Source organism: Thermobia domestica, chromosome 5 (genome assembly GCF_964235325.1).
Source record: "Thermobia domestica chromosome 5, izTheDome1.hap1.1, whole genome shotgun sequence".
Lineage (NCBI taxonomy): Eukaryota > Metazoa > Arthropoda > Insecta > Zygentoma > Lepismatidae > Thermobia > Thermobia domestica.
Genome location: NC_137458.1, coordinates 311,783,510 through 311,811,065, shown reverse-complemented (window position 1 = coordinate 311,811,065; position 27,556 = coordinate 311,783,510). Strand labels below are relative to the sequence as shown.

General features: G+C 37.2%; 1 protein-coding gene across 1 annotated transcript in view; it reads left to right on the top strand.

Moving 5' to 3' along the window:
• The first annotated feature begins 242 nt into the window (after positions 1-242).
• Positions 243-27,556, top strand: part of LOC145686787 (protein odr-4 homolog) — a 49,098-nt gene continuing 21,784 nt past the window's right edge. The window contains exons 1-5 of the mRNA XM_081760444.1: positions 243-781; positions 4,010-4,189; positions 15,572-15,777; positions 18,985-19,159; positions 23,843-24,040. Coding sequence (XP_081616570.1) covers positions 686-781; positions 4,010-4,189; positions 15,572-15,777; positions 18,985-19,159; positions 23,843-24,040 — 855 coding nt within the window. The 5' untranslated portion in view covers positions 243-685. The remainder of the gene's footprint in view (positions 782-4,009; positions 4,190-15,571; positions 15,778-18,984; positions 19,160-23,842; positions 24,041-27,556) is intronic.

The window sequence follows — 27,556 nt, the reverse complement described above, 5'->3', positions numbered from 1 at the left end:
GGTTAGCTAAGATTTGGTTACGTTATGTTACGTCTAAGTACTTGCATCACTCATTTCTCCTGTAAATTTTGTGTTTTTTACGTGCTTCTGGACCCCTTGTACTAAACATACTCCATATCACAAACTAAAACGCACATTTTATATGGAGTGACCTCGAGGAAACTAAAAAATAAACTCGTTTTTTCACTTAAGAATTGTACGTATGTCAAGCACGTTGGACAACTTTTAGGTGAAATTTAGAGGAGGTGAACCATAGCATCTTCTTACTGTGTCGGTTTGATTCAAATGTTCAATACATATTATTTTACAAATAAAATCCTCCGTGCGATTTTATATAATTGTAAGCGTATGATTATTATTTTTTTATTATTTGCATTAATTTATAATGATTTGAATTAGATATGGTGTTTAGAAATCACTATGGTTACTGAATGAGGAACAAACGGACCGGAAGCTCCCGTCTGTTGAGTTGACGCATGACAAAGTGCTTGTGTGTTATGAAGTGCATGTTAGTTAATACAAAACATATTTTGTACGAAAATGTGATATATTATTGACAGTGTTATTTCAGTGGATGTTTTAACTAACAAGATAACGTTAAACATTATTGTGTTTGTGGTAGCAGATGTAACTATCGAATGTGTGATTTATAAACATTTGAGATTGATTTTTTCAAACCTTCAAGATGGGAAGGACTGTTGTAGCTGAAGAAAGAATTTCCGATTATTTGTCGAAGTTGGGCTATGACGACACTTTTTCTGTTGGATTAATACTTGGGCAGGTTTGTATGATGTTTCGTACATGTTCTGAACGTATTGTTTCGTAATTAAACTTTCCCTCAACAAGGGTGGATTTCATGAAAGAGGAAATTCCATTCTTGCAATTTATAGGTGGCCCTATACTTTTTAACAGTGACAAAATAATTATAAATTTGGGGTATGTTTAGTACAAGGGGTCCAGAAGCACGTAAAAAACGCAAAATTTACAGGAGAAATGAGTGATACAAGTACGTAGACGTAACATAACGTAACCAAATCTAACCTAACCTAACATAAACTAACGTAAGCTAACCTGAACTAACCTAAACTAACGTAATATTAGTAGAAATAAGCGAAATTCCATCATTTTTTGGAAAATTATGCGGGATTCTTACAGTAATATAACATAAACTAAACTAACCTAACGTAACCTAAACTAGCCTAACCTAACTTAAACTAACCAACCCTACCCCAAACTAACCGAATGTGAGCAGAAATTACCAAAATTGTAACATTTTTTAGAGAAAATAGCTGGACCCCTTCTGCTAAACATAGGCCATAAATTTTTGAAGGGATAATATGCATATAGCTTTCATGACAGCTTTGTTTACATGATAAGTGACATGCTACACCGTTTCGTGCAGGTCAAGTTTAGGCACACCACTCGAAGAAATCGTTGAAAAATTGAGTCTTTCACTAATTACGTTCTTGTCCTCCAAAAGATTTGTGACATTACACCACTTCGCATGCTGTAGATGGAAATTAAGGGGACCACCAAAGTAATTATTGAAAAATTACAACGCTTTTATGTTTTGCGTGTAAATGGGTATTATTTAGTTTGGCTAATGTTTAGCAGAAGGTGTCCAGCTTTTTCTTCCAAAAAAATGTTACAATATTGGTACTTTCTGTTCAAATCCGGTTAGTTTAGATTTGGTTGGGTTAGGTTAGTTTAGGTTAGGTTAGATTATGTCAGTGTAGGAATCCAGGATAATTTTCCAAAAACTAATAGAATTTCGCTTATTTCTAGTACTATTAGGTTAGTTCGGGTTAGCTTAGATTAGGTTAGATTTGGTTAGTACGTTATGTTACGTCTAAGTATTTGCATCATCCATTTCTCCTGTAAATTTTGTGTTTTTTACGTGCTTCAGGACCCCTTTTGCTAAACATCCTTTTAGTTTCTCCCACAAATCACTTGATTGTAACTGTGATGTAGTCATTAATGATTTGTTACAGTATTGGTTAGGTTAAGTTCGGCTCCAGAGCCGTCGATGGATTTGGGAGGAGATAATAAATGCCATTCAAATATAGTGTCTAGGTGTATGACAAAAGCTGCAGTGCAAAAAACACAAATAAAACTGCGTTTTGTGGGGACTAAAAAGCACGAATGCTATTTGTAAATATACCACATTGACTTGACACCTAGTCTTCCGTTTCAAGTGCTGCTATCGGCTGAAGGAATTCCACTCTCTTTCGCTAAGGCTCTCTCGCTTACCAACACCTGAACCCTTATTGGCTCAACGCGTGGGTGTGTCGAGGGTATGAGATTTAGTTCGCATTTTTGCAACGGCTCAAGACATTTTGGCAGCACTATAATAGGGTCAGGGCAGGCTGAAGAGGGGTTAACTGCTGTATCGCCAGACCAGTTTTAGGAAATTTACCGGGTCAATTTGAGAGTCTGTGAGGAAGAATGAGTGAAAGTCAGGTAAGAGAAGTAGTAAAAGTTAAGAAAGTGGTTGTATTTGCTGAGTGTGTTTGATGTAAGCGGCACTGTATGTGGAGGCGGATGGACTATTTCGCGGAGAGCTACACTTGTTTTATTATACGGATCCATAGACTGTAAAATGGCAGAGAAAAATTCGGGCAAGTCGTTAATTTGCCCATTTCATGTCGAGAACAGGACCCAACGAATCCCTGCCGGGCTTCTAACCCGTTCCTACTACTACTTCTACTCCTACTGCTACTTATATTATGGATCCGTATAGTAAAACTATACACCTAATAACGTAATCTAAGTAACGTAATGTAATCCAACCAAATATAACCGAATGCAATACATTTTGGTACTTTTTTTCGATTTTCAAATTGGTCCGGTGATACAGCAGTAATGCCCCGAAGAGGGTGGGCTCGCGCAGGCTCATCAGCAAAGGAAGTGAAAAGATATGAGTTTTCGGAGTAATACGAGTTCTAATAGCACTTGTAATGATTTCACACTAGTAAAGCTACAGTTGTAAAAGATACAGCTTTTGTACACTGGGGAAAATAGTATCTAATATAGCATTTTTCATATGCACCACTTATTTTAACTGTTGTGAAACTCTTCCACTTGATTTTACATTAATAACCCTACACTTGTAGACCTAAAATACAGCTGTATTACTTAGTATTTATCTCCTGCCGCTTGCAGAAGTTTATTTCCTATAAACACAACTTTCCATGCAGTATATTGAATTGTACTTGTACATTTTGCAAAATGTGGTACACCTAAACTTGTTTTCTTGGGGGTACTCTCGTTTCTTCCTAATTTTCATTCCACCAATTCTTTCATCATCATTCACTTGCTTTAATCATCGTGTCCGTTAGCCTAAATGACATAATCGTGGGATGTTAAACTCAAAGATTTCATTAATCGTATTTTATTTTAAGTTATACTTAGTTCTGAAGCTAGGATGAGCGATATTTAGATGAAATTAAGGGTTAAGTTTAGAGTTACCCCTCCGCTTTTTATAAAAATCAGGAAATTTTACAGGAGAAATGAGGTAAGAAATGATAATTTGAAGTTTTATTTTTGTTGTTTAGGAATGTAAGTTCGGCAGGTTTCAGCAGCATGGTAGTTGTAAAATATGGCGAACTGGTGTAACGGATGTGCAAAAATAATGAAGAAAACCTTTTAAATTTTTGTGAAGCCCACGGAGTACTGAAGTTAAGTGAAATGTAACAATTTTTAATACTTTAAGCATTGTTTTTTGTATGTTGCAAGGTCCAAGGGCACCTTCAGACTGGAGGGGCAACTCTAAACTTAATCCAAAATTATTAGCATAAAAAAAAAAAAATAAAAATAAAAATAAAAATTAAAAAAAAAAATCGTAGTTTAAATAACGTACTTATAATACCTTGTTGACCGATTTGGTCCTTCTAATACTTATAGTACGTCGTTTTGATATATATGTGCTGTTGTACTTTTAGAGTAATAGATTTTCCTTTTCCTCTTGGTAAATGGAATGACATTCATTGGTTATATTTTTGTTTTTTAGGTGACTCCTCAACGCGATTATGTTGTTCATGTTGCTCGAACTCCGAACTCAGGAGGCGAAGACATATCTGAGGAAAGCAGTCCCAGGATCCTTGACAAGGAACACAAGACAAAAGGAAAGAAGCCATTAAATTCCTTAGATGATGTAGAAGATACGTGGGTGGCAGATCATGCTAAACATGTAAGTTTTTTTTGTTAGCCTTTTTTAAGAAAACGAAATTTTTTTTTTTTTTTTTTTTTTTTAATTTTAGCATGTGCTTATTACGAGGGTCATTTGATCAATAATACCAATACTGCCGAATGGATGATGAAATCGAGGTAAACACTTCATTAATTGAAGGTGAAGTCTTGAGGCGTGGTCTTGTGCGCTCTCTAGTGAACATAGTGTGGCTCTGACAAATGCTAGAAATGTAGGGAGCAGGTGACTCGGTTAACGTGTCTATTGAAGATGACAGGTCGCACATAAAAATTGAAACTTGACGCGGAAACAAACAAAAAATTGTGCCTTACATGAAGTTTGTAGAGAGAAAACAATGGATCGTAGTACAGTTTCTTGTTGCACTACTCGTTTTCGGAGTGGCCATGTGAGTATAAGGATGATCCAAGACCAGGAAGGCCAAGATTATCAACTGATGAAAGAAGTAGTATGCAGCTTGTAATAGATGCGCGTAAACAAGATCGCCTTGACATCACAGGGATTCCATGTTGCGTCAGTATACCGAATTCTGATAAGTGATTTACAGAAAAGTATAATTTCTGCCCGATGTGTTTTCCACTTCTTGACAGCTGAACAGACGTCTGGACAATGCAACGGTGCTGAAACAAAGATTCAGCGTTGAAGGTGAGGTCTTTTGCGTCACATTTCTGCCATTGATGAAACGTGAATCAGAGACTTCGAACGAAAGTTGAAATCACAATCCAGCGAATGGAAAGTTCCATCTTCTCCCAAAAAACCAAATTATGATTTTTGCTTACGATCATCAAGGCATTATCATAACGGACAGAGTTCGGTGTGGAAGAAGTGTCAAAGCAATTTCTTATTGTGAATTCGTGCTGGAACTGCAGAAAAATGCACAAAACCCAACCGCAGTTGCTCATGGCGGGTCCACTTGATTCTCAATGACAACGCTCGCTCGCACGCCGCTTATACTGTGAGTAAAAAGCTTCGCAAACAGGGTTTGGGAATGTTACTTCATGCTCCCTTCAGTCCGAATTTGAGTCCAGCGGACTATGACCTGTTCCCCAAGTTGAAAAAGCTTATACGTGGACGTCGGTTTCCATGTCTGGAAGAGCTTTCTGTAGCCATTAGCTGAACCATTCGATATCTTTACAAAGGTGGCAGCATCCTCGATGGAATACAGAAGCTACCCAGACGTTGGGATTGCTCATTGTCAAGCAGGGAGATTATATTGTAAAGAGATCCTCTCCAAACAATAAAAGTGTTAAGGCAAAAAAAAAAAAAAAAAAAAAAAAAAAAAAAAAAAAAAAAAAAAAAAAAAAACGTAATTATTTATAAAATGATGCATGTGTATAATAGTTTGAAAATGTTCTCATTTTTTTACTGCGTCTGCTATTTGATGTACGTATTACTAACTGTACTGTTTCAGTATTCTCGGATACCTTCCTCAGTAGATCAGGACAACTCAAATGGAGCACATTAAACTGCTTACAATTTTTATCTTGCACCATTTCATGTGCATAGTAAACAATAATGAGGTCAAAAACTGAATTTTTCATATTAAGAAGTATGCAGGAAATTATCTAGAGTGCTATTTTTATTACGTAAACTGAAAACAACAGTTACAGAAACAATGCTTCTTGCAGCATACTATGCCTTTTTTCATTCTCATCTTCAGTATGGCATAATATTGTGGGGAAATTCACCAGGTGCCCAGACTGTCTTTAAATGGCAGAAAAAAGCCATAAGAGCAATAAAAGGTTTAACTGATAGTGTATCGTGTAGACAATATTTTACGGATTTACAAATTATGACAGTTTCCTCTATATATTTATAGTTGTCTTATGTACATTAAAGAAAATTAAAGCAGTTTAGGTTATCGTAATAATATCCATTCATATAATACTAGACATAAAGATGACTTAAATACGCCTTATATTAGGCTAAGTATAACACAAAGAAGTTATAAATATACAGGAATGAAACTATATAATACATTGCCAGTGCATATACGAATGATGTGTGATAATGAAGGAAATGGATCTGAGAATTCCGGAAATTTTACGTTCTTTTACGGGGAAGGAAATAAAAATCACCAGTTAGGAACAGGGTTTTTCGTTCACAAACGAATATTACCAGCAATTAAACGGGTTGAATTTGTTACTGACAGACTTTCTTTTATTACTCTTAAGGGACGGTGGTGTGATATTATTGTTTTAAATGTACATGCTCCAACTGAAGATAAGGGTGACGATATAAAAGATAGTTTTTACGAAGAAGTTGAACGGATATTTGACCAACTCCCGCGATACCATATGAAGATTCTATTAGGGGATTTCAATGCGAAGGTAGGACGAGAGGATATTTTCAAACCGATTATAGGGAACGAAAGTTTGCATAAGGAAAGTAATGACAACGGTGTTAGACTCGTGAACTTTGCAACATCCAAAAACCTAATCGTGAAGAGTACAAAATTCCCACATCGCGACGTTCATAAATACACTTGGACATCACCAGACGGAAAAACACATAATCAAATTGATCACTTTTTAGTAGATAGAAGAAGACAATCTAGCATGATTGACGTCCGGTCGTTTAGAGGGGCTGATTGTGACACTGATCACTACCTGGTAGCAGCGATAATACGGGAGAGATTATCGTTGAATAAATGTAATCCTCATTGTCCGAAAACGGAGAGATTTAATTTAAAGAAATTAGAAGAGAGCAAGGTAAGAGAGGAATACCAGATTGAAGTTTCGAATAGATTCTCGGTTTTAGAAGACTCGGAGTGCACTAGTGTTGAGGATACTTGGATTGAAATTAGAGATAGCATTAAAAGTTCAGCAATAGAAAAATTGGGACACGCGGAAATACGTAGGAACAAACCATGGTTCGACCAAGAATGCATTAAACTAGTAGAGAAGAGAAAACAGGCAAAATTACGGTGGCTACAAAATCCGAATGAAACAACTACACAAAATTTCGCAGATATCAGGCGGGAAACTTCCAAAACTTTTAGAACAAAGAAACGGGATTTTTTGAAAGCTAAAATTAAGGAACTTGAAGATAATAGTAAAAATAAAAATATTCGGGACATGTATAAGGGGATCAGCGAATTTAAGAAAGGCTATCAACCTCGTGCTTATATATTAAAGAAATCTGACGGAACAGTTCTCACTGATACGGATAGCCTCTTAAATAGATGGAAAGATTTCTTTGACGATTTGCTGAACACGCAGCAAAAAACTAATGTGCGTGGAGAAAAGGAGATACACACCGCAGAACCGTATATTCCAGAACCCAATCGAATAGAAGTGGAAGCCGCTATAAAAAAAATTAAAGAAACACAAATCTCCGGGTGTAGATGAAATTCCGGCTGAGTTAATTTTAGCTGGAGGCGAAAAATTGTGGAACAAGATACACAAACTCATTCTCCTTATCTGGAACAAGGAAGAATTGCCACAAGAGTGGAAAGAGTCAATCATTGTTCCAATTCACAAGAAAGGCGACAAAACTGACTGTAATAATTATCGAGGCATTTCTCTTCTGTCAACATCCTATAAAATCCTTTCAAATATTCTGTTAGCAAGATTGACCCCATACGCAGATGAAATTATTGGAGATTATCAGTGCGGATTTAGACGAAATCGATCAACTATCGACCAAATATTTACCATTCGCCAAATACTCGAAAAGAAGTGGGAATACAATACCCCGGTACATCAACTATTTATTGATTTTAGAAAGGCTTACGACTCGGTTAGGAGAGAAACATTATACAACGTTCTTACAGAGCTTGGAATACCGAGAAAGCTAATTAGATTAATTAAGATATGTTTAAGTGAATCCCAAAGTAAAGTCCGGGTAGGAAAATTTTTGTCCACGAGCTTCCACGTCGAAAATGGCCTGAAACAAGGAGATGCGTTGTCGCCATTATTATTTAACTTTGTGCTGGAATACGCCATAAGGAAAATCAAAGATAGCAACCAGGGCCTAGAGTTGAACGGCATTCACCAGGTTATGGCATATGCTGATGAGGTAAATTTAATAGGGGATGATAGGAGAACAGTAGAAATAAATGCAGAGATATTATTAAACGCTTGCAGGGACATGGGTTTACAAGTAAATGCAGAGAAAACTAAATACATGGAAGTGCGTCGGGACCGTAATACGGCAAATTGTGGATGCGTTAAAATATTAAATAATACTTTTGATAAAGTGGATACTTTCAAATTTTTAGGATCAATATTAACAGACGAAAATCATATTCACGAAGAAATTAAATGTCGACTAAAAGCAGGGAATTCGTGTTACTATTCGGTTCAAAATCTCTTGTCGTCGCGAATTCTGTCGAGGAATTTGAAGCTTAAAATATATAAAACGATAATCATGCCTGTTGTTCTGTATGGTTGCGAAACATGGTCGCTTACTCTGAGGGAAGAACATAGACTGAAAGTATTTGAGAACAGGATCCTGAGAAGAATATTCGGACCCAAGAGGAACGAGAATGGGGAATGGCGGAAGCTTCATAACGAGGAACTACATAGTTTATACGGTTTACCCAACATTGTTAGGGTCGTCAAGTCTAGGAGGCTTAGGTGGGCAGGTCATGTAGCTAGAATGGAAGAAAGTAGAAACGCTTTCAAAGTCTTGACTGGTAGACCCATATGAAAACGACCATTAGGAAGACCTAGGCGCAGATGGGAGGATAATATTAAGATGGATCTCGCAGAGATAGGAATACAAAGTAGAAACTGGATGCAATTAGCTAAGGATAGAAGTCAGTGGAGAGCTTTTGTGAACGCGGCACTGAACCTCCGGGTTCCATAGGCCATAGAGTTAGTTAGTTAGTTAGTTAGTGTGATAATGATTTCAAAAAACATCGTAAATCTTTTCTTGTAGGTAATTCTATTTATAGTATCAACGAATTTGAAGACAAGTGTAAATTGTAACTTTTTTCTTTCTTTGTATATATTTATTTATATGCTGACAATGTCTATTGCAACAAATGTTGTTTAATGACAGTAAATATTCTATTCTATTTTTTGGCCTCATTATTATTTACTGTGCGCACGAAATAGCGCAAGATAAAACCGTAAGAAGTTTGATGAATTCCACGTGAGTTTTCCTAATTTGCTGAGGAAGATATCAGAGAATACTGAAACAGTACAGTCAGTAATACATTAAATATTGTTGAATAATAAAGAGTGCGTATACAGATTAGTATGTATATTAAATTACTTCTATCTTAACTTTCCTTTCACACAAGGATAGTGAGAATAACAAAGACATTGACTCTCAGAGCCACCAAAACTTTGGAGGGAATTGCACCAGCGTAGGGTCAGTTTGTAGCTTGTTGCAGAAGTTTCTATTGTTATTTGTAAAAGTGCTAGGACAGATTCAGTTTATCTCACCGCTGGTCTAGTGCTAGCGCGTGCGCCTTTCGTATTGATATCTGAATGCATTACGGTGGTTTGGATTCCGCTTTGAACTCGAGGTCCATGTTCCATATAGTTTCGGTACTGACATGGTACGCCAAACTGCAATGAACATACAAATTCACTATTTTACATTGATTTTTTAAAATTTTGTAAAAATCAACTATACAGGGACAAGCCCTAGGCGTTTTACGGTGGCCAACCCTCAAGTTATAGCCGACCTCTGTAGCTTTGCTCTCATCCTCAGCCGACACAAGCGTCAAGATTTCATGTTATACTCAGATTAATCTTTCCTAAGAACTAAAAGTCTAGTCATTGTTTTAACGCGCTGTGGATCACCTCTTCAATTGCATACATATAAAACTCGAAGTAGGTATAGGGGCCAAGGTGGCTCAATGGTAGAGCGCTTATCTGTTATGCGTGGGGTTCCTGTTCGATTCCGACCAAGTAAATTTGTGGTGGACAACATCGTGTTCGTTTTTCCTCCCATATTCTCATTCCACCAATTCTTACATCCGTCTCCCGTAACCTAAAAGGCATATTCGTGGGACGTTAAACTAAAAGATTTCGAAGTAAATATACACACAAACAGAAGAGAAATATTTATATCTTAAAATTACAAAAAGTCGTTTCAGGTTTATGGTAACGAATTTGGCACCCGACGCGACCAGCGGTTTGTTCAAAACGTATCTATCAGGGTTGGCAAAAACCATGGTTTGAATTGAAAAAAAAAAAAAAAAAAAAAAAAGAAAAAAAAATTTGTTGTTGTTTAAACCAGGATTTTGGTTTAAATAATTTGCTCTATGTATTTACATCACATATGGACAGACCTAAGTTTGTTTCGCCTTGGTGTTATTATGCAAAAACCGAGTTATGCTGGAAGGAGCCACATAAGCTTAAAGCGGAATCCAAACCGCTTCTCGGCTTACATCCGAGAGAAATTGTTTTTTATTTGAACTCGAAACCGGGACTAATTGGCCACAAATGCGATACGTCTGCCGACTCACTCACGGAGGATTCCTGGTAAAAATACGTTGTACTGATCGTTACATACTTGTTAATATAATTGTCAAGTGTCACTTAAGAAGGACAAAAAGATAAACAATGCACAAGTTGAAACCATTATACAGAACTACATATGGACAATTTCAAAGTACTGCAGAGTACAGAAGACTTAATTTAGTCCAAATTAGTTCACTACGACTTTTATTAGTCCAGGTTAAAGAAATGCAACGACTTAATTTGCATATCAGTAAAAAAAAAAAAAAATAAATAAAAAAATAAAAAAAAATAAAGATACGAATTATTTGAGTCCACTTTTACTCTGACCCATTTATACATAAATAGTTACCAAAGATACTTCTGATTCCACTAAATGCCCCTCGTGGGGTTTGTATGACCCCACAAAAAAGTACGACATTTCGCTGTATTTTATCGATAGTAAACATTATTAAAACGATACAATATTTAGAATCTTCCTATGATTGCAATTGCATAACAATAATAATCAACTGGAAAAAAATCACGGAAGAAACATTCATAGACTGATAAAATAAGGTTACTTCCGTAGTATAATCTCTTTGAGTAATGAATGGGGAATTTAGGTCTGAATATAATACGAATAATATACGGGAGTGAAACTTGATAACCCACAAATGTGTGTTCATCAAGATTTTACGAACATTTTTCGTTTTTTGGTTTACACCAGTTTTAAAGCTGGTTTAAACCAGCCAACCCTGGTATCTATCACCTTGATTTCAGTTTCCACTGAAGGAAACTGCATTCAAGCACAGTTTGATCAAGTCTATTCCATTCTTCTTGACGTACTTTACAAGGAATGCGCGGTTGTTGAAGGCTCAACCTTGTTTCAACAGCGGAAACCACAAAGTCCATGAGAGAAGCATAACGAGACTTCACAGGAATATTTGTGAAAGGGATTGCATGAACACCCGTTTCATGTGCCATCTGTTGCATGCACGTCACTGTTGCCTTTGCCATATGATTGGACACTCTATCCTGGTGAATGACGACATGAGATATGTCACTGCCATATACGGATGAAATACCATGGCCATATAGCGTGTCCTAAATGGTCGTGTGTGTGGTAATAAACTGTATTGATTTTTTAAGCCTTTTTATCCACTGTGCGTAACGTAAGAAGGTAATTATAGCAGTAACCACCAACAACCAGAAAGCCCCGTGCGAAGCTTCATTCACAATCACAAGTACACGGGGACGATACATGATCTCCTTTTTCACATTTCAGCAGATACACCCATGCCTCATCCTGTCACTACGAACTTCCACTTGTCCTCTGCAGTATAATGTTCGTACAGCTTTAGATGATGGTCTTGCTCTTCATATGTGAGGCACTGAACCTATGAACTCGACCTTTAGACTTCATTACCACATGTACATCTCGCGCGCAGTTATAGGTTTTATAGTCGCGGTTGAAGGTTGTATACTCTTTCTGTTGATCAATGACACGGTGTGTTCTCACATCAGCCAAAGAACACTCTTTTTGCAGCACATGGGAGTATGTCCGGGCTTTCGGTATGTACGATGCCCAATTGAAAAGAGTATAGAAACAATAGGAGTGCCCGTTTTTTTTTCTTCTTTTTTTTTTACGATTCAATACAACTTTGATCCCTTTCTTTGACACACGTGGTTCGGACTCCACGGTAATCAATAAGGTCTGCGTCTCATAACCTCGCTGCTGAAAGGATAGGTCTTCCAACTCAAAATGACCATCATCAACTTGAAAACCTTTTGCCATTATAACCAATGTTTGAAAAGCCACAAATATCGTCCTCCGAAAACACCGTTATTTTCAGACTCATATGACTACTCACATTAAGAACTGTTCGTGCAGGTCATCGCAGCACTTCCGAAGGGTGAAAGTTGTCTGTACGGAATACCTTATTGTATCTATAATCTTCGAGTCATTATCGCACTCCACATCTCTCCAGAACTGGTATCTCATGGCTGAATGCGTTTTCTCTTTTTCTTCACATCAGCATTGCAACCTTCTATCTTGAGAGCTGTACAGACTCAAGATTTGCAAGTTGGAGGGCTGTTCCTTTCCTCTTCACGTGCACATTTTTTATGACTAAATGCATTTATTTATTCCTAGTTTAGCTTTTGACTATAATGCCCATCCAAATTGCGAAGAAAGTAAAAATTTTTAACGTTTAAATTTGGATAGGGTATTACATTATCATCAAATGTGACTTCGTTGACTGCGTTATTGTTTAGTGATAGAAATAAACTATATTATTCTAATCAACAATATAAAGAAATAATTCACTCGTCTGGTGGGTATGAAGCAAATTAGAAACTAGAATAATAATAAAAAAAATATATCACAATTCGGCAGGAAACTCAAATTCTCCAAGTAAGCAGACTTTTATTATTATTTGAACCAGTGTTTTTCGTTCCGATACTCTACCTGCAGAGCCTATAAACTGAAAATTGTATTAAATTTCAAGTAAGTTTTACACTTGTAGAATAAAATGACAAAAACTTCCTTATGTTAAATATTAACTATAAGGGTGAAAGATTGCGTATATGAATTTCAGTATATCCTATCCAATATGTATTTTGTTTTGAGTTTCGATTTTTTCCTGTTTCTTCTTCAGGGTGCAGGAATTAAATGCTTTTTCGTTTTCTGATTGAAAAAAAAATTTTTCTCCACAAAATTTTAATTATTTTTCAAACCCAAAGGCGAAAAAAAGTTTTTAAAAAATACTTTTCTCTCGAGCCCCTGCATTTTAATATATGAGTAGAAGGGTTGTTAGTTGATTAACGTATTATGATTTATTTTTTACTTAGTGTTATTATTATTATTATTATTATTATTATTATTATTATTATTATTATTATTATTATTATTATTATTATTATTATTATGAGTTGGCTGGTTTAAACCGTTTTTTTTTTTTTTTTTTTCAAAACAACTGGTTTAAACGAAAAATGTTCGTAAAATCTTGATGAACACACATTTATGGGTTATCACGTTTCACTCCCGTATAATATTCGTATTATCTTCCCCATTCATTACTCAAAGAGATTGAACTACAAAAGCAACTTTTTTATATATACTTAGGTATAAGTTTATGAATGTTTCTTTTGTGATTTTTTTGTAGTTTATTATTATTGTTATGCAATTGCAGTGAAAAGAAAAATTCTAAAAATTGTTTCTTTTAATAATGTTTAGTTTACTATTGATAAAATACTTCAAAATGCCGTACTTTTGTTTGGGGGGAGGGGGGAATCATTCAAATCCCACGAGAGGCATTTATTGAATTCAGAAGTATCTTTGTTATCTATTTATGTATAAATGGTCAAAGCCAAAGTGAACTCAAATTATTTGTATCTTTATTCGCTTTTCTTACTGATATGCAAATTAAATCCTTGTATTTCTTTTGCTTGGACTAGTAAAAGTCGTAGTGAACTAACTTGGACTAAATTAGTTCTTCTGTACTCGGAGTATTTTGAAATTGTCCATGTGTAATTCTTTATAATGGTTTCACTTGTGCAACTGTTTATCTTTTGTCCTGAAATGGCTCTTGACAATTATAATAACAAGTATGTAAAGATCAGTACAATGTATTTTTAATTAGAAGTCCTTCGTGAGTGAGTCGGAGATGTATCGCATTTGTGGTTAATTAGTCCCGGTTTCGAGTTCAAATGGAGAACAATTTCTCTCGGATGTACGTAAGCCGTGAAGCGGTTTGGATTTCGCTTTAAGCTTAGGTGACGCATTCCAGCATAACCCGGTTTTTGCATAATAACACCCAGGCGAAACAAACGTATTTCTGTCCACATGCGATATAAATACATAAAGCAAATTATTTAAAGCAAAGCAAAGCAAAGAAAAAAAAAAAAGGTTTGAACCAAAAAGACTGTTTTTTTAAATAAAAACCATGGTTTTTGCTAATCCTCCGCCTCCTCCATCTTCTTCTTCTTCTTCTTCTTCTTCTTCTTCTTATTATTATTATTATTATTAAGTATTCTTTCTGCCTTGTGGCAAATCCTGAGACTAATGAGCAGTTTATTTTAGGTTTGGGCCTGGAAATGTTTCTTGTACGTTTCTCGATCTTCGGCTTCCTCTTTTAACTCCAATATTTTCTTCTGCTTTTCAAATCATCGATCAGTTGTGTCCTCCTTCTTCCTATTCCTTGCGTTGCTTCCCGGCGGGAGCTCATGTGATTCGGATTCCACGTTAATCAGTAGATTCCGTCTCATATAGCCTCGCTGCTGAACAAGACGTTAAACTCAAAATCAACTCAACTCCTTGCGTTGCTTCCATCTTTCCTTCTATGGTGGTGTGAAGAAGACAATTTCTTCTCAACCGATCCAATTGGCCTTCCTACGAACGGTGCTGGTTAAAAGTGTCCTTTTCTCTCTTGTCCGTTTCAAAACATCTTAGTTTGTTCCTCTCTGTCCATTTTATCTCCTCCATCTTCCTCCCAACACCACATTTCGAAGCTCTCTAATTATTTCTTCTCTAAGTTCCGTAGTGTCCAAGTTTCTGAACCAATAAATGTGCGAGTTGATTATATTAACCGATTTTTTATACTTGGAATTACCAATTCTGAGAGCAGAAGCGGAACGGTTCTGCTGATATAAACACGTGAACTTTATAAGGTTAGTTCTATATTGCTTGGTTAAGAAAATTATGCCAAATGGTTTCTGTATTTCATTTTTATATAAGTGTATATTTAACAATTAACCTGTCTTTGTTTTTATGCTGGAAAACGTCCTGATTTGCTACAGAAAATACATAGCTCAAAAATGACCCAATCTTGTCATAATCGTTCAATGCAAATGATTTCGGTGTTCTGGTAGTTTTACTTTTTTTATAGCAAAAGATAACAAAAGATTAGATAGAACATGTAAGGAAAGGTGGGCAAGTACTCTTATGTATATATATTGGCTTTTTTAGGTCACTCGAATGTTGCCAGGTGGAATGTGGGTGCTTGGAATATTCACAGTAGGACCAGGAGATGCGTTCGCGGACGGAGTTAAACTTGGTCGTTATCGTGGACTACTTAACCAAGTTAACAAAGTCCTCGGGAAAAACAAATTTCTGTTTGGACAGGGCCCAACATCAGAGAAATTGGTTCTTCATATGTGCACTGTAACAAACAAGTAAGTCGAACCTCACTGATATATATATTTTGTGGTTTTCTGTTTTTGACTTAATGTGTGTGAAAGGTTTTCTTAAATTATTTTATTTTATCCCAGGAAAGTACGAAAGAAAGTAAAATAAAGAGCAATAAAATTTAGAATCAGTACTTGATTCTCCTGAAAGTGTCAGACTCCTCCTTGGACAAAAGAGTGGCTGTAGTAAGAAAATGATTATCGAATAGGACCACGTCAAACACAATGCCCAAAAATATTAATAATACATAGTTTGAAAAAGCTATATGCAGGGCGCAAAATTTCAAAGCCAGGCGCACTCGCCAATCCAAAAATGTTGGTCGTCAGTACCTCTCACGTACAAATTATGAGAGGTAACCCCTCCACGGCTTTTGGTTTGACAAAGATTAGAGCAGGACGTAAAATTTCAAAATCAAACATCAGATTCAGGATAATCAATTTTAAATTGGACTATTCATATACATGCATATACATGTTGAGTTGTGCCAATTACAACATTGTGAAAACTTCACCTTCCATTTCCGTTGTGAAGACTTCACATTCCGTGTTTACTCTCACTCAGTGACAATTATTTTCGCGCGAAACAAAAACTGCGCAGCCCTGTGAGTTTAGGCAGAAACCATTCTTAGTGATCACGGGTCGCCACTGGCGACCCGGGGACCGGAAATTTTGTGCCCTGCTATACGTATTTTTATATCTTATTATGCTTATCACAGAATCTGATAATGATCCATAAATACCAGTTTGGGGCAGTGTAACTCTTTTTGATTAGAAAGAAGTTGAGAGTTGCTACGTGATATAACCACGTAAGTATTTAAGAGGTTATATTCGGAAAAATGAAATGAAATCTTTGTTTTACGTACGGGGTATGCTAAAGGAGATGATGAGAATTGAATGAAATGGTGGAATGAAGAAAGTGGGAGGAAACGGGAGAATTTCGAAGAAACCCACGCACACGGTATTTGTCCACCACAAAGTTCACTTGGCGCGAGCTGGGATCGAAGCAGGGACTCCAAGCACCAGAGGTGAACGCCCTACCACTGAGAGATTATATTCGAATGCGAAGGATCTTAAATGAATTTGACAATGGGAAGTACAGTGGCTTAATGGTAGAGCTCTCACCTTTGATTCGAAGGGTCTCTCGTTTGATCCTCATGCACGCTGGTTTGTGGTAAACAAAATCGTGTCTGTAGGTTTTCTTGGGATTCCCCTGTCTCCTTCCACGTTTTCGTTCCATTGTATAGGATGTAGTTAAGAGACTCGTAGGTAATTTAGATTGCACCTGTTAATATTTTGAACTAACAGTATATTTTAACGCATCTGTGATGTGTAAGAGAGAGATGTTGATGATTTGGGGGTGTTTACCACTGTTTGTTTTAACGGCCAAAAGAACCGTAATAAAAATGAAAACCCCGTTATTAAATTAGTAAATGTCTTTTCATAATAAACTGACTCTGGTGTGTATTATGTTGTTTGTGTAGCATGTTTGAATTATATTACTTTTGATATGTGTTAGGCTTAAACTGGTGTAAGCAGGTTTTTGATTTAAAGGCACATATTTTCACGCCGTGTAGATCACCTGATGATAGAAACAACGTATTCGGCCTCAAGTGCTTTCCAGAGTAAAAAACTCAGACTTTTAATACATTGAAGATTACAGTAAATCGTACGAGTTTATAAAACGAAGTTTTCTCGAAGTATTTCTGAATAGATATTTTTGCGATCTCTGATGTTCTTTGTTACTCACTGTCTACTTCACTAATAATTCAGGAAGTAACCTGAGGATTATATGCTACTGGAAAGCGCTGAATTGCAGTAATACAGTTTCCATAATCTGGTTGAAATTTTACACGTGTTCTCAAGATTCTTTGAAATCTTGATCAACCAAAAATCTCCGTGTCATGATTCATTCTGACGTTACACCAACATGAAATTTCTTTCAACATGCTGTTTGACGGTTATGTAGTTGTTTACAGACAGATTGTACAATGTTTTTACAATAACGTAACAGACGAGTTTACCACATTAACATACAGTACCTGACATACTTATGTGATACACAAATACATAACAGCAGAAATGAGATTAATAAGATTTTAAAATATAGCCAGTGGCGTATTTAGGAGGGGGGCTTCTGGGCTTAAGCCCCCTCCGAAATCTTACTTACTATAGTAAAATATATGAAATATCTTGCAGAATTTTCACATTTTCAGGCAAAGCCCCCCCCACCCCGAAAGTTAGCAAAACCCCTCCCGAAACAAAATCGTAAATACGTCACTGAATATAGCTACAGCTTGTTTTTCTAAAATTACGCTTTTAGATAATTAAACTTGAAGACTATGGCTTCACAATGTGTAGAATTTATTTATAACGTTTATAAAATGAATTTCTGAGATCAAAAACTGTAGTGATGGAGATACTGTCACTCAGTGGTAGAACACTCACCTCTGGGTGCTGTTCTAAGCCTTATTTACAGCTTTTCTTCCTAATCTATATTTGGTATGTCCAATTTCGAGTCCGTGCTCGTGGGTTTTCTCGGGGTTCTCCCGTTTCCTCCCACTTTCTTCATTCCACCAATTCACTCGTCTCTCATCATCACCGTCTCCTTTAGCCAAACCGGGATAACCGTGGGACGTAAAACTTAAAGATTTCATTTCATTTCATTTTCCAATTTCGAGTCCCCTCGAAGACACAAAAATCTTAATTTTACGATCATTCAGTTTAATGAATTATCCGTATATTATTTAACCTAAAATTTCAGCGTTGGACGTTAATTAAAATTTTACTTGAATTATATTTGGTATATGCATACAAATTCAGATTAGACATGCAGTTTATAAATTTGTTACTTTCTTGCATTTTAGGGATCATAACATTGTGTTGTTTTTATTATTCTTTGTTTCTGTTTCCTAAGAGGAGGGTGGAGGGAACATGGTGGATCAGTAGTAGAGCGCTTTCCTCTGGTGTATGGAGTCCGTGGCTCGATCCCCGGCCAAATAAGTTTGTGGTGGACAACATGGTGCCTATGGGTTTTCTCTAAGTACTGCCGTTTCCTCCAACACTCTTATTCCATCAATTCTTCCATTATCATTCACTTGCTCTAATCATCCGTCTCCAACAGCCTAAAGGACATAAAGACGGGACGCTAAACTGAAAAAAATTAATTTCTTCTTTTCATTTTTTGTTTCCTAACAGGATAGCGTGCAAGTCTGTGGAGCTAGATAATCTGACGAGTTCATTTCGCCCAGTTGACTGGAAGTTTCAGCCTAACCTCACGAAATGGAATCAAGTGGAATGTAGGTACACGCTAGATCTTTTGATTCCGTTAACACCCGAGAAGTCATTGCAATCTATCAAGAAACAGCTTCAGGTAAATTTTTGTGCTCGTTATTTGCTGTTATACTTAAACAGTACGTTCTTTCCATACTTTATATTTGCTGGGTAAAGATCAAACTCAAAGTTGTTGGTAAGTTTAGTAAAGGAATCCCAGGGCACAGAAACTGACAGGTTAAAAGTATACTGAACTCTCCTAAGCACTCATATTTTTTTAAATTGTCCGTATACGTTTCTACTCAGCTTGTAGTCATTTTAGTATGAATCTGTTTAAGTTATTTTTGTTTTGTTTTATAAACTCACATATCGGACATTCCAGTATCACACCAAAAATTATTATACTTCATTGACATCCAACACAACCGTGAATTACATTAAAAGAACCCACTTTAAAGATTGATATTCTTTAGTATCAACACATAAGGATGAAGAATCAACTTTCTGAAATCTGCTCCTATAAATTAGAGTCATCCGGGCAATATTTCAGAAAAATAGATTAGCATCCGCTGTTGTACTTCAGATTTCTAGTCTATATGGGTTTCCCAAGAACTTCAGAAAATGGCAGACAGTAGGGGTAAAATTAGTTTCAGATTTCCAACTTATGCTATGCAGAAGTGTCGGAAGCCTTACAGAACAAACGGTTTTGTCCGTCTGTCTGTTGACGTGTATCAGAACAAAGAAACGGTAAGAGATATCGAGATGCGGTTTTCTGCAATCGATTCAGTGTCCCAAGCATAGATTCCATGTCATCCGATAACTTTTATTCAAACCGGAAGTGGTTCAAATGTCCAGTTTAAACGTTTATCGCCATAGAACTAAAATGATAACAGATAGCGAGAAGCTTTTTTTTTTAAACGATTCACCGTCTTAAGACAGTATACATGATTGTCTCGAACAGTATACATGACTGTCTGTTCAAATTTAATATTACTTCCGGTTCAGTACTGATATTCACAAGAAGAACGGTATCGGGTACAATCGATAGAACGTCCCAAAAATAGGTTCCATCTTCGTTAACATTCTGTTTAAGCCGGAAGTTGTTCAAATCAGTCATTTCCGGTTTCAAGGTTTAGCACCGTAGAACGAAAACGATAACAGACAGCGAAAATGTTTTCCTGCAAACGATTCAGTGTCCAAAAGTAACGTACCAGGAGTATCCCGAACATTCTACCAAAACCAGAAGTAGTTCAAATTTAATATTACTTCCGCTTCCAATACTGATTTTCAGAGGAAGAACAGTAAGAGATATCGAGATGGAGTTTTCTGGAGTCGATTTCTGTCCGAACAATAGGATTTATATTCTTCATTAACCCTCTATTCAAACCAGGAGTGGTTTAAATTAACCACTTCCGGTTTCAGTACTGATTTCCGTAGAGCAGAATCTGTAAGATATATTCAGACGCGTTTTTTGCAATTGATTCAGCTGAAGCACGGTGGTATATAAAACGTGGTATAATATTAGTACCACGTGCTCCAAAAAGTTTAACCCTCTATTCAAACCAGAAATGGCTAATTTGGATTAATCGGTTTCACTATTTAACGCCATAGGATAAAATTGGTAATAACTATATAGCGATATGCGGTTATCTGCAGTCGACTCAGGGTGTCAAGAGAACACCCTATCACAATTTGCAACACTCGACCAAAACCGAAGGTTGTTTAATTATACTGCTCCATCCTCTGTTGAATCCGGAAGTGGTTAAATTAACCAATTTTGGCTTCAAATTTATCGCCTTAGAACAAAATAGTAATACATAGCGACGAGTGTTTTTTAATAATTGACTCAAGGACTCAAGAGTACATACTATCACAACCCAGAACACCACGAAAACCGAAAGTGATTGAAATTTACTACTATCGCACACGTTGTCATAGAGGAATTCAGACTAAGGCGACAACCGGAATGTTTGTGGATAGAGCAACAATACAAAACAATGGCGGCAACCGAGAAATAAAAATTTGCCAGAAGATCCAAAACCGGCGCGCTTTCTGAATAACCCTATGTAAGTTCTCATATTTTTCGCACTTCATTTGTTAGGTTTTTACGACCATTGCCGCGGAAAATCTAAAATTTCAGTCGAGTTACATATTAGGAGGTGTAAAAAGTTAGTGCAGTCACCTACAAGAAATCCACTCTGGAGAACTCTGACACCATAATGGTATTAGTTCTTCTCTGCGTAATCACCGTGCCTAGCGACACATTTTTGCCAGCGGTTCTTCACTTGCCGTAAGCCCATGTTGTAAAAGTCTACAGTTTGGCTTTGAAACCACAGTTCAACCTCATATATAACTTCATTTCTGCTGTCAAAATGGCGTCGTCTGAGTGGACGCTTCATTTCTGTGAAGAAAAATGAGTCACTTCGTGCTAGGTTCGGAGAGTATGAGGATGGGACAAATTTCATATCCTAATTCCAGTGTCTTCATCATGGATGCATGGGCGAAATGAGCTGGTGCATTGTCTGCCAACAGCAGCACCCCTTTTGTAACCAATCTTAAGACATTGTTTTTTCTTCAGTTCCTCTCGTAACTTAGTCAGGATATGGGAATAATATATGCGAGTAATAGTTTGCCCCTATGGTAGGTAATCTATAATGATGAGCCCTTCATAGTCCCAGAAAACTGAAAGCATCACCTTGGCGTTAGACTCCTGCACCCATGCCTTTTTAGGGATGCGGGAGGAGGGGTATTTGCATTGTTTGTTTATTCCCTTTGTTTCTGGGTCATGAAGATAAATGCAACTTTCATTCATTGTCACTAGCCTGCCGGAAAAATGCTCTTCACCCACCTCGCAGCGGTGCATCATTTCTCTTGCAGCGTTCTCGCGATTTCTCTTCTGGAAACGTGTGAGTAGTCGTTTCACCCACCGTGCTGACACTTTGTGAAGATGCAACTGCTTGTGAATGATATTCCAGGCAGATCCATAACTCACATCTGTTGCACACATAACACTTTCAATGGTTATCCTCCTCTCTTCCATTATGATTTTCCCAACTTTCTCCAAAAAGGCGATATCATCAGTGAAAGATGGTTTTCCAGAACTAGAGGCATCCACGGTGGTCATGTGTCCAGTTTGGAATTGCCGTTTCCATTTGAATATCATCTCTTCGAACATCTACTTTGCTGATTTCCCTTGAAGATGGAGGAAATTAATGACGCTGTTGTGGATCTACTTTGCTGATTTCCCCTGAAGATGGAGGAACTTCATGACGCTGTTGTGGATCTACTTTGCTGATTTCCCCTGAAGATGGAGGAACTTAATGACGCTGTTGTGGATCTACTTTGCTGATTTCCCTTGAAGACGGAGGGAATTAATGACGTTCCATGCCTCAAGCTTGTCAGTCATCACACCTTCACTAATTTATCTGCAAGAAAAAAATGGTTCTAACGAGTCCAGAATTTGCGTGGTTAATATACAAGAACCTTACTATAAAATGCATGTCCGAGGGGATTCGTACTTCTGCACCTTCACGAACTTTTTGATACCTTCTCGTATATAAAATTGGCAGGTTACTGTTAAATCGAAATCTCACCCATCATGTATCATCCAAAAATCACTCGAAAAAATATTTAATAGAAACAGAAAAATATGTACAGTTGAAAATATTTACTAAATTAAGAGACAGTTAACCTACCTTTGTACCTCAGGATTTCATCTAACTACTGGATAATTTTCTGTCCCGTCACATATCTTTAATCGGCATCAATTCTGATTGTGTCGCTGGAAACTGCTTACCACCACATCTGTTTATAAAAATAATTGTATATCGCATAAAATAAAAGCGATACCACAAAGAATTACATCACTATATTAATGAAGGGAGAAAACAGCCGATTTAAACTTATTTTTACACACCAAATCCTCTATAGATGCGAATTCGATAATACACAAAGAATGAAACAGCGCATGACTGAACCGGGACTCGAACTCCGGATCCTCAGAGTACCGTGCCAATGCGTTAACCACTACTCTACCCAATCCGATTACTCTCTCCCACTCTTCGGTGCTCTTCCCCTCAGACCATGTGGCTTGTACGACAACCTAGATGTCTTGTGCTTGGGCAAATCCAGTGTCTATGTTCAGAACACCACTAACGTTTATATTATTATTATATTAATGAAAGGAGAAAGTGGTCTGCGTCGGCACGGTATGCCGAAGATCCCAGTTCCGAGTATCGGTCCAGCCATACATTTTTTTATTCTTTGATTAATTACACCACTAGTTTGCACTAATTACCAAAATCGTATTTCTGTAGAAATTGAAGTTTTAATGGGGTTATTTTTAGTGATAGTGATTTCTGTTGTACGTTTCGGTGCAGTGAAAAAAAAGTAAAGTAATATATATTGCTTTTTATGTTTTATTTTCATGAATTAATCATGTAGTCTCACTGTTTGTCCAAATGATCCTTATCTAAATTCAAATTTGGGTCCCAATATAGTATGATTGAAATACCTGTCTTTCCATGAATAAAGGTGTCTTGTTTGAAATTTTCGGTCTTTAATTGCATGTTTGGAATCGTCAAATGCATTAACATCGCAGACATAGCTGAACACTTCCTGTGGCGTCTATAGTGTGTTCCATAATTCTGATCCGTATATTTCGTATGATCATGCCGATATATGCTACATCACAGTTACATTTAATTCAAATTTGGATTTGTAAATTAATCAGCATGTATTCGAGATCAGGGTTGTTTGTAATGATTTCTTATTTGTGTTTCAGGAATTGCTAATCCTTATGTACGACCAAGTGTTAACTGCCAAATACTTGATTGAAGGGGAATATCGAGATCCATCTGATGTGATGTTTTCATGGAAAGAGGGGAAGGAGGAAAAAGGAAGAAGAAAAGGGAAACAGGCAACACGGACCAATGCGGATGAAGAACCCAAAGTGGCCATTATTGATTTGCTTGTATCAGAAGTAAGTAGTGTAGAGTTTCAGTGGCAATCCATGTACAAAAATGTATACAAAATGATAAACTGGTCAGTTGGAAAAATTTTATATGTCGTAATTCAAGGAAGAAAGAAAGAGAGAATACGTTTCTTTGAACTGGTGTCCGAAAATGTATGGTTCTGGAACTAGATGGTTTACAACATTGTGGCTCCAAGCAAAAATCTGAAGCAAGCAAAGGGAAACAGGTATACTAAAATTTAGTTAAAAGCATTAGTACCAATGGCGTATTTAGGTCGGGGTCTATTTGGCATAAGCCTCTCGAAATAAATTTGTTAGTTTTTCTCGTTCCACGTACAACAATAATCCTTCTTATCATTTCTGAGAATTTCATTGACTTCCCATTTTCTTGTGCTCTTTGTTCAGAAATAATACTGTATTTGTGAAATTTCAGTCCATGCAAGTAACGTGTTCTTTTTTTTCTTTCTTTCGTCCATTCTATTTTTTTTTTTTTTTTTTTTCGTAATTGTTACTTTCTTTCGTTTCTCCTATCATATTTTCGACCGTTGTTAGTTGTGATTGAAGTCGGCCGTCGTCAGTAACACCAAAACTAAGAGGAGCTGATAAGAGAAACTGGTGTTGTACACGAACTTGGATGGATATCAACATAACGGGACTTAAATTATTATTGCAAAGAATATTTACATCGTTTAGTTATAAAGAAAGGTGAATGTTTGAATTAAAGAAAAGCAAGAGGGGGAATAAGTAGCTCGGGAAATTAAGTAGGCCGAGAGGATGCTTAATTTTTCTTCTATGAATAGAATAAAAGGTTAGATTCACTGCTAAATGTTTGTGTGTATCATATCACATAAGATTCACCAGTCTGCAATTCTTGCCATTAAAACTTCAATTTATGCATAAATTAAAATATATATTTAAATTCTCAAATTCAGGTGAGCAATTGTCCCCCTGCTTCACCGTGTTGTGCATAGCTCCTCCGAAAAAAAAAATGCTAAATACGCCTCTGAATTAGAAAATAGAGGGAGACTTATGTATAAGCACTTCAAGAATTTCCTCTGCTGTTCCTCAGGCAACAGAGGGAAGAAGAAGTATGAAGGAAAAATATTGAAGAAAATTGAAGTAGTTGATTGACAGATAGGACTTTTAATCATCTCCGACACTAAGGGTGACAGAATTCGTCTAACTTTTTATAGTTACAAGAAGCCAACATGGTCTGCTTCAATTGTTCATGTCTCCCACTTATGTAATAGTTCTGCAGATTTTAGACTACGATTATAACATGTAGTTAGTTCAGCGATGGCCATTTTGTAATCGGAGTGCAGCCTCTTTATTCTCAAAAGGGATTATTCAAGCTAAGGCATGCTCTCATTAATGAAGCTCACGCTAGCTCAGATATATGCAGTCGCTCAAGTGCAGGCTTGTTGTCAATAATGAGGCCCATGCGTGCTCAGACTAGGGATGGCCACAAAGCTTCGGTTCTCGAAGATCCGGTTTTCAAAACCGGTTCTAGAACCGGTTCCGGACCTGGATCCGAAAACCCGGTTCCAGAACTGAATCTTAGGAACCGGTTCCAGAACTGGATCCGAAAACCCGGTTCCAGAACCGGATCTTAAGAACCGGTTCCAGATCTGGATCTGAAAACCCAGTTCCAGAACCGGATCTTAGGAACCGGTTCCAGATCTGGGTCCGAAAGCCCCCAAAGACCCGTAAAGGAGGCACAAAGTTCACCTTCAAAAATAATGCAAAGAGGACCATGAGCTTGTGCCTTCCCCGCCCAGACCCGCTTGTGCCCCCAGAAAAAAAAAATTTGGTCCACCAGTGGGTGTTTAGCCAAATGAGTTGGCCAGTTTGCCTGTTTAGCCAATGAGTTTGCCAGTTACCCAGTTTATTTAGCCAAATGAGACAAGCTGCCGCCGCCTGGGCGCCTGCCTGTCGCTTCCACCATTTCATCTAGCATACTGTTCACAGCTTGCCAGCGGCTCGCGTTTAGCGGAGGGATGGTAACAAAATTTCGGTTCCAACGGAACCGGTTCTGTTTTCAGAACCGGTTCCAGACCTGGATCCGAAGAACCGGTTCTAGACCTGGATCCGAAGAACCGGTTCTAGACCTGGGTCCGAAGAACCGGTTCCAGACCGGGATCCGAAGAACCGGTTCCGGAACCGGATCCGTTCAGACCCGAAAACCGGTTCCACCAGGAACCGGGTCTGGCCACCCCTAGCTCAGACATGCTCTCGTTCCAACTTAGGCTCGCTATCATCAGTTAAGATTTGCTCTAGTTCGATTTACCACATTGAGCTCAGCCTCACTATTTTCAATGGGACTCGTAGTCGCTCGTGTTCGCCCTAACTTCTTTAGGGCTCAGTCAGCACCTGAGGGCGTGCACTGTGGGCTTCATCACAAAGGCTCAGATCTCCAAACCTGAACTTCTTGAACCAATATCTGGCGGTGTGTTCGTTCATGGTATCCTTCCCAAATACTTGATTTATTCGACGACCTAATGCGGCTGCTGACAGGCTCGCCTTAAAGTCATACCGCGAGAAAACTGCTTCGATACCTCCATCTCTTTTTCCACACTACTGAACGAGCTTTGATTGCTGTGTGCGTGCAGCGTGCTTGTGTTGGCGTATGTCAAGAGTCACACTACTCTTCCATCGCTTTTCCTGTGCGTCAGTCACTTCATTTCCTCTCTGTGAGCTCTTCACCCAATGTGTAACGATGTCTTTGTATTTTCACTGTAATTCTAAATATTTTTGATGGGCAGTGAGTAATTTTAAAATATGCACTAACTAGTTAGAAGAAGAAGAAAGTACGAAAAAGAGATAGAATCAAAAAAATTGATTCTAATATGTTAATTTGATGAGTTTTTTGTTTGTAAGTTGCTATGACGACGAATAATAATCAATAAATTATTCCAGAACTATCTTAAGAAAGGGATATACAGACAGTCTTTTGAGGTGTATTTATTTTAGTGATTATGTGCCATAAATAAAAGGTAATGTTCGAAAGCAATGAACCAAAAAATGTTTTATGTGATAATCGTTACCTTATCGTTATACAAATTTGGTGGGCCTTCGCAAGATCATTTGTCGTTATAAATGGAACATCGAAAACGGCAAGAACTACTTTGGTTACCTTGTAATAGTGAATCTGCCGATTTTCTTTAGACCATATTCTGTATATAAATGTAAATACAATGAAAAATTCGCTCTTGAATTTTAATTGAATTGGCCCTACAGATGATATGATCTGAAGAAAATCAGTTGTTTCCTTCCATTGTCTCATATAATATTCCATTTAACCGTTAAGTGTCTTATGAACACTTGGTTCTCCAAGTTCAGCAGAGGTCGTGACAGTCTATGTGACTTGAAAGTATGAGCACATTTTCAACGACCGGAACCATATGGCTTAGATCTTCTTTTGTAACGAAATAATGTAGAACTAGTTTCGTAGAATCATGTTCACCATTGGAAAACACGTGTCAAATTACTGTTCTGATTATAAAGCGTTAAGGTTACATTCCGTAT